At 44.9% G+C, this 16184-nt stretch overlaps 1 protein-coding gene across 1 annotated transcript; it reads right to left on the reverse strand.

Annotated features, from left to right (window-relative positions):
- Window positions 1-3171: 3171 nt before the first annotated feature.
- On the reverse strand, window positions 3172-15851 carry LOC308357763 (uncharacterized protein). Its single transcript, XM_080827514.1, has 7 exons — window positions 15774-15851; window positions 14236-14343; window positions 13536-13578; window positions 10747-10833; window positions 9217-9325; window positions 4181-4258; window positions 3172-3588 (listed from the first exon to the last, which is right to left on the reverse strand). The coding sequence occupies exons 1-5, from the start codon at window positions 15847-15849 to the stop codon at window positions 9316-9318; spliced, it is 324 nt and encodes a 107-aa protein (XP_080683640.1). The 5' UTR covers window positions 15850-15851; the 3' UTR covers window positions 3172-3588; window positions 4181-4258; window positions 9217-9315.
- Window positions 15852-16184: the final 333 nt, after the last annotated feature.

The following is a 16184-nucleotide window of genomic DNA, read 5'->3' on the forward strand; positions in this document are numbered from 1 at the left end:
GCTTCTCTGTTCTTTTCCTCAGAGGCACCAAACATTCCCAGTTAATAAGGAATTTCTCCAGAAATATTCACTACATATACAAAATATGTATATACACCCAAAAAGGTTGTAATATACTTTGGTAATCACTGATGGCTGCTTTTTTATTAAGTTAATTACAGATCAACTAGAGTGAGCACAATGATGCCCTCCTTCTGAAAATGAACCAATTTACAAGGTTTGATTTGAGGAAAGCCCACAGAGGTGGAGGTAGGCTATGGTGGATGTCACAGACAACCAGCTTCCCTTCCATTGTTGTGGAAAGTATTTGTGTTCAATTCAAATGAAAGACTGACTGGCTAAATTTTCCCACAAGCTTGTTGAATGTCTGCATTTCAGAAGACAGATTACACATGACGTTGGTGATAAATAGAAAACAAAGCATTTGTCAGTATGGCATATTTTATAATATTACATTGATTTACAGTAGGAAAAAAGATAAAATCAAAAAACTAATCACCAAGAAATCTCTTCCCCATGAATTGCCGTGGTGCAGGCCGTTCTGAACCTCTGAAGGTTTGCTAGGAGCAAGTGAAGGGCTGTGTACGGGGTTCAGTAAACTGTTTGCTTCAAGCAAATGAAAAAGTGTTTAACCACTTGTTTATACCTGTTCAACTTCTCTTACCGAGGTTTCAGAGACTGATAAAAGAAACTAATGCCTTTCTTGTGCAAAAGCGTGCTCCAGTTGTAAGATATCACAAAATAATTATCCCAGTCTTATAACTATAAACTTTCCCCATAAACTATTTTCCCATCCGTAGAAATTAAGTACTGTACACAGACATGCCCCTGACACCTCATGAAATCTGTGCTACATAAAATAAGGCACGAGAGCCATCTTTCTCAGGCAATGTCCTGGAGACAAAGTGTAGAAAGAACCCAGAGTGGTGAGTGGAGCCCCACAGTGAATGTACAGCGGATGAATCGATCAAAGAAATGCCTTCATTTGTCACGTGATACAGAAAGTTTGCTGCCCCCTTCTCTAACGACACAGAGAAGACCCTAGGGCTCACCTCTTCTGCCCTGAACACAGGCGGGTCAGAAAAACAACAACTGGTCAAGGGAAGGCATCAAGGTCTTCCTAAGAGCTGCTCTACTTCCATACAAGGCACTGTCATGGCTTGTGGGTTGTGTATTTGCAAACTCACCTACTCGCTAAAATTTATAACCCCCAAATCAACCCTTGTGGCCCTTTCATGATGGTTTGCAGACACGTGCAAATGCGGAGTGGCAAACATCTGACTCTCCCTGTGCACACGTTCCTAGCTGAGTCCAGTGAGGACATGCTCTGCCTTCTATTCCAGCTTTCAAACTGTAAACAAGTGTCTTTCCAGGGGCTGCTGAGTGCCACGTGGGTCACGTTTTTGAGGTGCTTTTTGTTGGTGAGGGCAGTGTTTAAACTAACGCAAACACGGTACTGAAAGGCAGTCTACTGATGGACCTTCCAGAGAATATACCTGAGTTAGACAAACGTCATTCAGGCATGTGTTTCAGAGTGCTGGCTGTGAGTCGGCGCTAATGCATCAACATTATGTATTAAATACGGTGTCTTCAAATGAAAACACACATAAGACAAGGTTATGTATCTATCTGTCCCGGAAACTGTTATGACCCGAGGCTGGCAGGAACCTAATCCTGTCCTTCTCCTAGGAGCAATGATTTTGTACTCGCTGAGGTCTGCAGAGACTTTGTGAAACTTAACTGCCACACATAATGAGAATTGACTTTATTGTTTGATAACTTTGATTTATGAAAGAGAGGTTTGGACAGAATCATCTTTATATGCATCCATCTCAATTTTTTCTTTTTTGCATGCCCTCTTAAAAATAAATTTCTATAAATCCTACCAAGACTGAAGAAAGGAAGCAGAAGAAACACCCTAAGGTGCTCACTGAGGGCAGATTACATGGGTGACAAATGCAGAAATTGTGGCAGGAGACGGGACCCGAGGTCCACCTCAGATGTGACGATGGCTCCAGGTGAGCAGGCAGGCAAGATAACCTGTTTCCTCCAACACCTGCCGCACCACCTTTATACTGGCTCTGAAACATCTAAATACCTAAGATCATGTTTTATTATTCTGAAAACCCGGTAGCCTAAAAATGAGCCACTCACGTTCAACTCATTACATCACTACGAAATAACTTTTCATTCTTTGGCATATGCACACATATATTAGTGAAGCCATCACTTTTTGGGGGGTATTTTCTCAGGGTAGTCAAATTTCTTTTCCATAATATTTTATTTTGAACAATGGTTCCATTATTTTCCGCTGACAATTCAATACGGTAAAGGACCCAAGTAAAAATGTCAAATGATTTGCCCATGGTGTACTATCAACACAAACAAAGAGTAGCCCGAAGTGACTAAGCTTACACATATTTACTCTCCACAACTCTGACATATAAAAATGCAGGAAGCATACTCACTTTTTCTGTTCAACGTGGGGCACTGTGAGCAACTATATCTCCCTCTTCATACTGAGGGGTACAAAAAAAAGAATCACTACTACAAAAAGACCTGGTTTCCAAAAGAAAGAACTACTATAACCACAAAAATCAAAAGAAATGCGTCTAAACAGGGTCAGAGCTTTGCAACCTCCTCAGATAAGAGAACCTGCCTCAAGGAACATCTGAAAGCATTCTGAAAGAAAAGCAAATATGTGAAAAAAAAAAAAAAAAAAGCCACAAACGATTGTGACCTTAAATGGTACTAAATGAAAATCTGAATGCTACATTTCTAAGGCATTAAAGCTACAATAAGAACCAGAAGTAACAACTAGCCCTGAAAATTGGTGATTGAATCAGTGTTTTTGTTTTTGTTTTGCATTTCCAATTGAGGTAAAGTTCACATAACATAAAATTAACCATTAATCATTTTATTATTCTTTAAAAGATTTTATGCCTTAAATATTTTTAAAATTTAAATTCAATTAATTATAAAGATTTTATTTTGAGGGGTGCCTGGGTGGCTCAGTGGGTTAAGCCTCTGCCTTCGGCTCAGGTCATGATCCCAGGGTCCTGCGTTTGAGCCCCACATAGGGCTCCCTGCTCAGCAAGGAGCCTGCTTCCCCCTCTGCCTCTTGTGACTACTTGTGATCTCTGTCAAATAAATAAATAAATTCTTAATAAATAAATAAATAAATAGCGATTTTATTTTGAAGTAATCTCTACACCAAACAACTCCAAGATGAAGAGCCACGTGCTCCACTGACGGAACCAGCCAGGCATTCCAACCATTAGTCATTTTAAAGTGTACAATTCAGGGACACTTAGTACGCTAACAATGCTGGGCACCATTCCCTCTGTCTAGTTCAGGACATTTTCATCACCCCAAAAGGAAGAACCCCTCCATTAAGTTATCATGCACGCCCCTCCCCCAGGCCCAACAACCACCATTCTGTACTTTGTCTCAATGGACTCTTCTCTTCCGGACATTTCACATCGATGGACTCATACAGCACCTGGCTTGTTGTATATGGCTTCTTTCCTTTACCATGATGTATACGAGGTTCATCCATGTCGTAGTGGGAGTCAGTGCCTCCTTCCTCTGCGTGGCCAAATCATAGTCCATTGTACGGATGGACCACATTTTGTTTATGCATTCATTAGCTGAGGGACAGGTGGTTTGCTTCTACCTTTTGGTTACTGACAATCATACTGCTGCTATGAACGTTTGTATGTGTGTATTTGTCTGAATGCCTGTTTTAAATTCTTTTGGATTTAGGAATTGCTGGGTCATGTGGTAATTCTATGTTTAACTTTAATGTTTCTTTAATCTCACGATTCTGCCCTGTGTCAGTAGATACATTGCTGATCTGTTTGCTAATTCCTTTCTAAAAGGGGGTAAAAACCAAGGTCTTGAAAAACCCTGTATTTTTTAAACATGTTAAATACATTCAAATAAATATTCACCTCATTATTTTAAAAATTAAATGAAATTTAAATTATCTGCTTCTGATTTAATACACTAGTTTCCAATGAGACTAAAGTCAATGCTAGAATTAAATCAAAACATTTTAATACATATTTATTGCTTCCTAAGTAGGTACTGTACTGTTACATTACCAAAACATCTGTACTTGGGGAATGAACATATACTTGTCCCTACATTTAAGACAAATCAAAATATTTCTACTTACCCACAAATAATATATTGCCTGTGTTTTACTGTTGCTCACCAATTCTTGATTATTTGTTGGATTAAAAGTAAGATGGTTCTGAAATACAAAATATGGAAATATATTACATTATGACAAATTTTCTGTTTTTCTCTGGTTAAGCTAAACGTTAAAAATAAATAATATTTATATTATATTAAATTGCTGAGTAGGAATATAAAACAGAAAAGACAACAGCACTTTGTAAGCAATAGGAGTAGAATGGAAACCCTGAGCGTTAAAATTAATGGTCCCAATTGCGTCCCCATTTCTTATTTAGTCTTATTTATTATAATTCATCATCTGTAAATTGGAACAAGCAAAAGTAGCACAATATTCATTCACTAATAACCTTTACCCTGTGTCCTTGTGGACAAAAACTGCTGCATACACATATCTCAATTTGACAAGGCCACAAGGTAACTTGGAGTGATGCCAAATACCGGAAAGAGTTTCTGATTCCTGCCAACACGGTGAATAGCATGGACCGCCTGGCTCCCTTCCCATAAATCAACCCTGTGGTAACTATGCAAGTGAGGAAACCACAAAGTGCAGAAGCTGAGAGAGTGCACGCATTTCTGTGCACAGAAGAGTCTAAAGGAACAGATTCTAAACTAAACAAGGGTGACTCTGGAGACGTGTCTGGGTAAGGAAGGACTCACTTTTCCTTCCCTCATTCACTACTATACTGTGTCCCTGACAAGACTGTAGAACCCTAAGAAGCAGGAAAATCTTTGTCACATGCAGAATTAAATGAGATACTTAAATATCTAAGCGAGCCAGAGAAACACAACAGAAGCAAGGCTGTGAGTGATGTGAGTGAGCAGCAGCACGGGGGTCGGGGGTGGTAGGACGTCCTGATCCAGGACCACGGGCTGGTGGTTCTCCGTTGTTTTTCATTGCAGAGCTCTTGTTATAGGAAATATCGGCAGGCCTCGAAGGTCACTCCAGTGCCCCAACTGGCTGGGACCAAGTCTGTGCCCCAGCTGAGGACCTGGCTGCTTCTCTGTCACCGGAGAAGACTTCATCCCCCTGGGAACTAGCCCCCAAAATCATTTGAGAGAAGGTGGTCCTAACATTGCTGTGAATGCCACCGTGATGTCCTTAGTGGGGAAAAGCATCTTATCCCTGTGGCTTTCCAGAATTAAACAGAGAGCCAGTGATGTCAGCCGGGCCTGGTCTGTAAGCATAATGGTGGGAAGAGAATCTGTTTATTTTGCTTAGGAATGGGTGATGTTTCAAAGAATTTAACATATCAGAGCCTCTGATGGATTAAATCTGTGACTCTAATTTAAAGCCCGTCATTGGTTCAGACTTGTGATCTTACATTCAAATCACACTGGTTTATAAACAATATTAGAATACTTGTGAGAATTTAAGATTTGCCATAGTTAGGTCTAATTTATTAGATTTACAAGAATTCCCTAAGTATGTGTGAAGGGTTTATCTTTTAATCAGACTACTAAAGAACTTAGAGATAAAACCAAATATATTCGATTTCTAAGTGCAGTTTAAAAATGTTTAAAAGTAATTAATATTCAAATTTGTGATTTGGGTCAAACATTAATCCAAACACCCTTAAAGGCAACTGTAAAAATCTGCTAGATTTATAAAAGGAGTAAGATTTTTAAGTTGAATGAGAAGCTTAAGGAAAAACTATGGTTCTTAGTTTATAACTTTAATAAAGTGAATATTAATTCTAAAACCAAATAACCTTTTCCGGGTCCCAAAGTCATCATTTACTATATCATAAAACTTGTATTGACATATTGAATTGTTAACCACAGATACACTCTACTTTGCAGTTAAAAAGAAGAAAAAAATCGCTGCCAGAGTCACCCCTAGTCTAGTCGGGGAGACAGCTTTACAAGCAAGAGAAAAGCAAAGAGGGGCATCTGGGTGGCTCAGTCACTTAAGCCTTCAGCTCTGGTCATGATCCCAGTGTCCTGGGATCGAGCCCCACAACAGGCTCCTTACTCGGCAGGGACTCTGCTTCCCCCCTCTCTCTCTGCCTGCCTCTCTGCCTACTTTTGCTCTCTATTTTGTCAAATAAAAAAATAAAATCTTAGAAAAAAAGAAAAGAAAAGAAAAAAAGCAAAGAATAAAGCCTTTTTAGGGGGCCAGCCACGCCTGGGGAAGGGGAGCTATCTATCGGCAACAGTTTCAGAGAAGAGACACACGTGACGGGCCCACCCTTCCTCCTGTGGACTCTGTCACCAGATAGAACAACTTTCCCTCATGTGTAAGTCGGACATCCCACTACTTGCAGCTGGAAGCATGTGACAGCCCCAGGGGACAGCCAGGCACACGGAAGGGGAATTCCACTTGCTGGGGCACGAGTTCCCGTGACTAGGATGCAAGATGCGTTTTTCCCTCTATCCCAGGCTGGGTCGGCAAGAGGCAGCCTCTGAAGGGTGTTCAGCAGGGGAGTAACACAAACAGATTTTGCCTTTGGGAAAAGGTCACACTCAAAATGCTGTGGAAAACAACCACACGATGCTACACACTGATGTCCATGTATCTGTATTTAGGACAACAGCAAATGTTCTGGAAGGAAACACACCAAATGGACTCCCTCCAGGAAGAGGGCAAAGATTGGAGATGGTGGCCAGAGGAGACGTTAGCTTTCAATTAAAAGATTATTAAATATCAACAGATGAGTAGATAAGCAGAATCAGTGTATCCATGTGATAGAATCTTGAAAACTGATGCCACACCACGGGAGAACTCTGAAAACGTTATGCTGAGAGAAAAACCAGACATAAAAAGCCACGTATGATTCACGGACATAAAATGATGTCAGGCAACCCTATAGAGACAGAAAGTTGATGAGGGGTCGAGAGGAAGGAGAATGGGGAGCTCACTGTCACAGAGTTTCTGTTTGGGGTGATGAAAATGTTCCGGAAATAGTGCCGGTGGTCGCACAACATTGTGAATGTAATTAATGCCACCAAATTAGACGTTTACAAATCATATTTTGGGGCGCCTGGGTGGCTTAGTGGGTTAAAGCCTCTGCCTCCAGCAGATAATAAAACCTTTAAATTAAAGAAATATATATTTTTTACAATGGGGGGCCTGCATGTCCCAGTTGGTAGAGCGGCTGGCTCTTGGTTTTGGTGCAGGTCATGATCTCAGGGTCCCGGGATCGAGCCCCATGTTGGGCTCTGCACTCAGCGAGGAGTCTGCTTGAGGATTCTCCTTCCCTCTCCCTCTGCCCTTCCCCGACTCATACTCTCTTGCTCTTAAATAAATGATAAGGAAATCTTTTCTAAAAACGTGAAGATGGTCAATTTCATGTTATGTGTATTCTAAATCGCCATCCTGGAGGTTGGGTTGCAGAGTGAAGCTGCAGAGGAGGAGGCTGGCCAGGGGGGAGTGGGTGGGCAGGGCCAGCAGAGGCGGGTTCAGAAGGCCTCCGGGAGGAGATGCAACAGGGCTTGGGGACATTTTAGCGGAGATGTCCCCGGGACATCCCGGTGGAATGTTCCCTAGCAGCTTCCTCATCCATGAAAAGAGGAATGATGAGGTGGTTAGGGAGATGAAGATGGTGTGGTTACCACCCCAGGTCTGTTCCCTCCTGGCTGGAGAAAAGGACCAGCCGCGTCCTCCTCACCATCTTGGGCCAGAGGAAGCAGAGTCTCAGAACGCAGATGAAAACCAAGAGGATGTGGTATCAGAGAAGCCAAGGAAATGACAGGTGTCAAATGCCACTGAGACGTCTAGTAAGATGAGGACCAGGATTAAGTAACAGGGCCCTAGGAGGTCACCAGTCATCTGGGGGACCTGTATATTAGAACGTTCAACCTAACATTCCAGAACACCCTAGAGCTTTAAACAACTTCTTCCTAATCGTCCCCAACTGGACTCATCCACCCCCATGTCACCACCCCCACAAGCCAACCAGGGCCTCACAATCTTATCAATTAATCTAGCACTGCACTCTGCCTCTAGGACCAGGAATGAAGAAAGAAAACGCACATGAACATCTATCATGGGCCATGTACTGTGCGCTACTGGGCTTCCTGACAGTCCTGTAAGGTAAGTGCAGTGTGTTGAGGGCCTCCTCAGAAGTCAGGTCCACCCAGAGCCTCAGGATGTGAGCGTTATATGGGAATAGGGTCCTTGCCCATGTGTTAGTTCAGATGAGGGTGGATTAGGATGGATCCTAAAACCAATGACTGCTGAGCTCAGAGAAGTGCAGACACAAACAGACACACAGGGGACAACGCCACGTGAAGACAGAGGCAGAGATTAGAGTGATTAGTCTACCAGCCAAGGAACACCACGGGCTGCCAGCCACTACCAGCACCTGAGAGAGAGGCCTGGAGCAGGTTCTCCCTCTGAGCCCCAGAAGGAACTACCCCTTTGGGCACCCTAATTTCAGACTTCCAGCCTCGTGAACTGTGAGGGAATAACTTCCTGTTATTTTAAGCCCCTCAGCATGTGGTAATTTTTTTTAACATTTTAATTATTTATTTGATGGACAGAGAATACACAAGTAGGCAGAGAGGCAGGCAGAGAGAGAGAGGAAAGCAGGCTCCCTGCTGAGCAGAGAGCCAATTGCGGGGCTGGATCCCAGGACTCTGGGGTCATGACCTGAGCCAAAGGCAGAGGCTTTAACCTGTTCAGCCCTCAGGTGCCCCAGCGTGTGGTAATTTCTTAGAGCAGCCCAAGGAAACTAAAACAGTGGGTATGATCAGCCTCTTTTTTTGTAGATGGGGAAAATCACTTCACTTCTCTGGGCCTCCAAGCTGGGTTAGTGTTAACCTCCCTCATCTACTCTGGGACATCACCACACCAAGTTTCTAGGCCTAAAGAGCCAAGAATTGTAACTGGGGAAATTCACGAGGTAATGTCACTTGACCGGGCCTCAAGGCAACAGGATGGCCAGCCTCCCCAGGCCGCTTCACCCTCACCCGGCATCCCACCGCTGGCTTCTGCATGCCCAGACCGGCATTTCTCCTTTGTTGCAGATACGCTACACTGAGTAGGGAAAAACAGGCTTGCGCCACGCCTACCCTGTGAAGGAGTCCCAGATGATTATCAGGCAGTGGGGCCCTTTGTTGGCCATGGCAATCCACCGCCTGTCTTCACTGATGCAGAGGCAGGAGATCACGTTAGCGTGGCCTGCAGAAATGCAGAGAAAATGCTCGGAAACATTCAGGATGGCCAGAGAGGCTGGAGCCCCACAGAGAACTAAGCTCCCCTTCCAGGTTCATCGGGCTGACAATTCCACTCCTATGGCCTTTCCTTGGCATTTCTCCATAACCAGTGGTTTTCCGATTTTCTCTCCCCCAAAACCCCCGAAGGGTAAGCCACACTCCCCCAAGGACAGAGGCTCCCTACAGATCTAGGCATGTGCCCAACTCTGAACCCAGGTGGGGAATAAATGTTGCGGTTCTATCCCACCTCCAGCCCCCTTGAAGCCCTGCTGGCCTCATCTCCCTTAAACGGTGTCCACTCAGGCCACTGAGCAGATCTGGAGCAAAAGCCTCTCCGCTGGTCTCTCTGCTTTCATTCCCATCCCCCCACAATCCTTTCCCAGTAACTCGGGAACCTTCTGGAAACAAGCAAGATGCTAGTGCTCCCTGCCAGGGAATAGCCCACTTCTTTCCTCCTTCCTCTTCCCTTGCTCACTCCGTGTCAGTCATACCAGCCTGCAAACCTGGAGCTCCCTGTGTCTGGACTGCTTCTCCCCAAACTGCCCCTGGTTGGTTCATTCTCCTCAGTCAGTCAGATCTCAGCACCAAGGGTATGTTTGCCGGCGCAACCAACTGGAGGGCCATCTCTCACTCCTGATCTCTCTCCTGCAGCAGCCCACATTTCCTTTGGAGTGCTTGTTGTAATTCGTAGTTGTGTATTTATGAGACTATAAGCTCCATGGGGGGGGGCTAGATCTGTTTTGTTCATGACTACAGACCCAGAATCTGAAACAAAGAGGTTCTGATAAATACCTGTGGAATCAATGAACAAATGGATGGATGGATGGATGGGTGGTCAAGGCCACCCCCAGCCACCTGACTCTGCAGGAGGCTGGACAGCTGCCTGGCATGGTCCCTATTTCTCAGCCCGTCTGCCTGCTGCTCCTTCCTCGCTCTGCAGACACAAACTGCCCCCTCTCCCACCCATCAGCACTGTGCTCAGTGCTGCACATTCAACTGAGCTCCAAGAAGGGCTGCTTGCTGGGCTTGTGTGTTTCTGGACATCTAGAGGGCAAATTCCAAACCTACATGGCATGGATCCCTGAGTATGGACTAGGCTTTTGGGAAACCCTCTGTGATGTTTTTGACCTAGGCATTGACCTAAGGAAGGTCCTTATTAAAATATGTGTCTGGGGCTCTTGGGTGGCTCAGTCAGTTAAGTGTCTGCCTTCAGCTAAGGCTTTGATCTCAGGGTCCTGGGATCCAGCCCCACGTCAGTCCCTGCTGAGCAGGGGCGTCTGCTTCTCCCTATTGCTCTCTCTTGCTTGCTCTGTTAAATAAATAAATAAATAAATAAATAAATAAATAAATAAATGAAATCTTAAAAAGCAACAAAAACTTGCGTACCTGAAGATGGTGCTGAGTATTCTTGAAGACATCGTAGATGACCTCAGTGTGAGCACAGACGTACAGAAGGACTCGCTGGTTTTCATCCTGAATGTAGGAAACGGGAAGAGAACTGTTCCTTCCGAAAGACCAAGTCATGGTCTGGAAGACAAAGGCAAGACCAGCAAGACACTGAGTGCACGGAGCCCAGAACTGTGATGCCAGGCACCCCTCGCGCCGTCTCTGGAGGGGAAGGATTTCACATCATCAGTCCAAAGTGAGGGAAATCACTTCGAGAACGTCCTCAACCGCATGCTAGGGCGTGGAGGACCCTCAAATCCATGACGCTGAGTGAAGGGGCCACACGCAGTGCAGGGTCCGTCTAATCCATAGAGATGGAATGGAGCCCAGTGGCTGCTGGGGACCTGGGGAAGGTGGTCGGGGCATGACGGTTAGGGGATATGGTTTTCTTTTGTGGGGGATGAAAATGTTCTGGAATTAGACAGTGGTGACAGCTGCACATCCTTGTGAACATGCTAAAAAGCAATGGATGGTACGCTTTAAAGGGGTCAATTTTACCAGGATGAGGAGAAATTGGAACCACTGGGCACTCTTGGTGGGAACGTGAAATGGTGCAGCGGCTGTGGAAAACCCCAGGGAGAGCTCCCCAAACACTGACAGCAGAGTTAGCGTATCACGCAGCAATGACACTTCTGGACACCTAGCTCAAAGAACTGGAAGCAGGGTCTCAAAGAGACATTCACACGCCCATGTTCAGAGCAGCATACTTCACAGAAACCAGAAGGTAAAAGGAAGCCAAGTGTCCCGTGACGGACGAATGGATGAACAACATGTGAGTGTTGTTCAGGCTTCCACAGGAAGGAGACCGGACGCTCTATGACGTGGATGGGCCTTGGGGACATCATGTAAGTGAAATCCACCGGTCACAGAAAGACAAATACGGTAGGATTCCACAGACACGGTCCCAAGAGGAGTCGGATCCGTAGAGACAGAAAGTGAAATGGTGGTTCCCAGGGGCAGGGCTGGGGAACGGGGAGTTGTTCAATGGGTAGGGAGTTTCCTTTTCACGAGATGAGTTCCAGGCGTTGGTTGCACCACAGTGTGAATGTACCTACGACGACGCCGTACACTTCAAAATGGTTAAGATGGTAAATTTTAGGGGTGCCTGGTGGCACAGTGGATCAGCAACTGACTCTTGGCTTTGGCTCAGGTTGTGATCTCAGGGCTGTGGCATCCAGCCCGACATTGGGCTCCAGGAATAGTGTGCTTAAGACTCTCCTCTGCCCTTCCCCACCACCCCCTTTCAAATAAATAAATAAATAAATAAAGATGAGGGGTGCCCGGGGGGCTCAGTCATTGGGTTTCTGCCTTCGGTTCAGGTCGTGATCCCAGGATCCTGGGATCGAGCCCCTGCCTGGCTCCCTGCTCCTTGGGAAGCTTGCTTCTCCCTCTCCCAGTCCCCTTGCTTGTGTTCCCTCTCTCGCTGTGTCTCTCTCTGTCAAATAAATAAATAAAATCTTTTTTTAAAAGATGGTAAATTTTACTTTATGTGTATTTTACAATTTTAAATTTTAAGAAGGTAAATTTAATGGTACGTGAATTATACCTTGCTTAAAAAAGAAAAGAAAGTCAACAGTAAACACAAAGAACGTCCTATCCTCCTCATCCCCAGAACATAGACTGCTCAGTAACTGACTCACAGTGAGCACTTAATATTGTGAAATTCAGTTTACTTCATGAAAATATATGGAAGGGTCAAGTTACAGTATAGTCACTAAGGAACTCCATAAGAAAGGCAATTATTCAGCTGGGACTATTTGTATTTGGTCCTCATATACCATTTTCCCAGGAAGAATAAAGCACAGAGAGACAAAATTCCCTAAGCATGATTAAAAATTCCATATTCAGGGCGCCTGGGTGGCTCAGTGGGTTAAAGCCTCTGCCATCCGCTCAGGTCATGATCCCAGGGTTCTGGGATCAAGCCCCACATTGGGCTCTCTGCTCAGCAGGGAGCCTGCTTCCCTTCCTCTCTCTATCTGCCTCTCTGCCTACTGGTGATTTCCATCTGTCAAATAAATAAATAAAATCTTAAAAAAAATCCATATTCCCAGGAATAAATCCAAGATAAAAATTTTCTGAAATGAAAAATTTGAGGTATTATAAATCTGACTACTACTTTTAATTCAACAGTAGTTTACTTATGCATATTTTTTGTGTGCAAATCTTTTAAAAAAATCAAGGATGTGATTAAAACAGTTTATAAAAACTGGATTCATACAAAAAGAGTATTATTCAGAAATAAAATGTAATGAACTAGCAAGCCAGGAAAAGACATGGAGAAATCTGAAATGCATTTTGCTAAGTGAAAGGAGCCAACCTAAGGAGACTTCACAGTGGGGACACCTGGGTGGCTCAGTTGGTTAAGTGTCTCCCTTCGGCTCAAGTCATGATCCCAGAGTCCTAGGATCGAGCCTTGCATTGGGCCCCCTGCTCAGCCAGGAGTCTGTTTCTCTCACTCTCTCTCTCTGCCCTTCCCCCGACAGGTGTTTTTTCTCCCTCTCTCTCTCTGACAAATAAATACATAAAATCTTAAAAAAAAAAAAAAGGACTTCACATTGTATGATTCCAACTACATGATATTCTGGAAAAGCAAAACTATGAAGACGGGGAAAAAATGGTTGCCGGGGAGCGAGGGGGTGAAGGCAGGGATGGAGAGTGGGGCACGAGGGATTTGAAGGCAATGACACAAGTCTATAGGACACTACAATGGTGGATATACCTCATCATACCTTAGCCAAAGCCCAGAGAATGTCACACCATCAGTTGTGAACCCTAAAGTACAATATGGATGTTAGTTAATAGTAACAGTCAACATGGGCTCATCACCTCTAACAAACGTCCCCAACTAATGAAGATATTAACAAAAGGGGAACCTGGTGGGGGGCACAAGGGAGTATATGGGAACTCTGCACTTGTCATTTCATGTGCTATCAATCTAAACTGCTCCAAAAAATAGTCCTATTAGGGGCGTGTGGCTGGCTCAGTCAGTAAAGCCTATCTATGCCTCTTGATCTCGGAGTGTTCCAGTCCCATGCTGGGTGTAGACATTCCTTAAAATAAAAACATTCTGTTTAAAAAATTAACCGAGGCCAATTAATAGAATGTGGTAGCATCTAAAGGGATGGCTAAGTGATTAGAGACTTTTAGCAACTGACTCACTCAGTATTAACAGGACCTCCTTCCTCCAGCAGCGCTCACACTCATTGAAAGCACACGGTATCAGCTGATGCTGGGCACTAGTGTTACCGTTCGTGGTGAATGATCATGGAGCTAGCTGGCTCTTACAGCAACCTTCCAAACGTGAACAGAAAACGCTAGGGTCCAAAGCAGATTTCACTGTATTTGACAATCATCAAAGATTCCTTCTCATAAATGCATGACACCTTGTTTTCTTGGTGGAAGTCGGTATCCAGGGTTATGCCTACTTACCAGGAGTACTCTGAATTATTCCAGGCCTCTGGGTTAAGGCAGGGATCCCAAAGGAAAAGGGGGATGCCGCAGGCAGAGAGAGAGGCAGGAACATACTTGTTGAAGCCCCTTGGGTGAGAACAAATCAGAAGTAATGAAAACGGCCATCCATAACAGGGCACCGGTTGAATTTAAAGTGAGGAAGTGGTTCTACACGCTCTGATACAGAAAACCCTCTGAGACATACTAAGTGGTCATGCAGAAGATCTGACTGGTAAAGAAAACAAAACCTAGCGTGTGTCGTGTGTGTACACACACACAGATATGTCCGTAGGTGTCCAGGAAAAGGTCTGGAAAGATATACAGTAATACCAAACTGGAACGGTAGTCACTTCCAGGAAATGGATTTGGCGTGGTCTGTGCGAGAAGAGGAATCTGCCTGAATTTTTATTTTTTTTATTTTAACTTATTTATTTTTAGAGGGGGAAGAGCCAGAGGGAGAGAGGCAGAGAGAATCCCAAGCAGGCTCCATGCCCAGTGCAGAGTCCCATGCGGGGCTCAAGCTCACAACCCTGAGATCACAATCACAGCCCCAGCTGGAATCAAGACTCAGACACTTAACCAACTGAGCCACCCAGGTGCCTCTGCTTTAATTTCTTTTTTTTTAAGAGCTCTTATTAATTTTAACAGGAAGAAAAAAAGGGGGGCACCTGGGGGGCTCAGTGGGTTAAGCCTCTGCCTTTGGCTCAGGTCATGACGTCAGGGTCCTAGAATCGAGCCCCGCATCGGGCTCTCCACTCAGCTGGGAGCCTGCTTCCCCCTCTCTCCCTGCCTGCCTCTTTGCTTACTTGTGATCTCTCTCTCTCTCTCTGTCAAATAAATAAAATCTTTAAAAAAAGAGAGAGAAAAAAACCAATACAGGAATGGAAACAGAAAGGAACAGAAAGGGTGTCCCCAAGGAGCTAAACAAATTTGCGGAGGGAGGTGGTCTAGAAGAGTTGAGTTGTGCAGTGAGCCCAAGGCTAACGGGGGACCCAAACCCCTGGCACACAGGACACTTGCTCTCATTAGCGATACCCCCGGATGTCGTGCTAGCTGGCTAAACAAGCCAAAAGTCTTCATGGGCTCTAAAACTTGTTCTGTCTTTCAGACTGGGCAAGCCCAAGTTTTGACCTTGAACTCCACTGCTCAAAGTAAACCCAGTCTACAGAAACGAGGCTGTCAGTTGTCTGCATCTCCCACTAGGAGTTTCCCACCATCCTCATCATCACTACCATCCTTGCCACCACCACCGCTATCATCATCTAGATGTGAACAGCCGTCCAGTGCTCACTATGTGTCAGAACTACATCAAACACTTTACATGCATCCGATCGCTTACAAATCTTCCAAAGGCTGAATCTACAGGGAAAAAGGGAGCTGATTCAGTGGCACATGGAGGGAGAAGGGAAAAACTCTCCTCCTCGTCCTTCTCTTGGTCAATGGTAACATTTGCGTGGCAAAGGCAGATGCCAGTCGACCCCCTGGTGCCTTTCTCAGTGGCTTTCACTTTTTCATACCTTTTGCTTTCTGGTCCATCTCCGAACATGCAGTTTTAGGAGCCCGGAATGGCTTTAGGAGCTTGTGAAGAGGCATCAAGCCATCTAAGGCAGAAGAGGTGAGGAGAGGAGGGAAAGGGGAAAGGAATGGAGGAGCAGGAGGAGGAAGTGAGAAAGAAGGGGGATGGGGAGGAGAGGGAGAGACTGACCTTGAGTCTCCCACAAGAAAGGGCACCCTATGTCACAGACAAGCCACGTCCGGAATTTCCTGCCTGGGGAGCAACACTGTCCGACCCGGATGTCAGGCCCAGAGGCAGCACTCCTGTCGCACATGTCCCTCCAGAGCGCTGAACTGAACTTTAAAACATACGAGTCTATTATTAGTTCAAAAGAATATTCCTGATGGTATTTTTTCTTCCATATGCATAAAAT

The sequence above is a fragment of the Martes martes genome (assembly GCF_963455335.1).
Source record: "Martes martes genome assembly, chromosome: 16".
Taxonomy (NCBI): Eukaryota; Metazoa; Chordata; class Mammalia; order Carnivora; family Mustelidae; genus Martes; species Martes martes.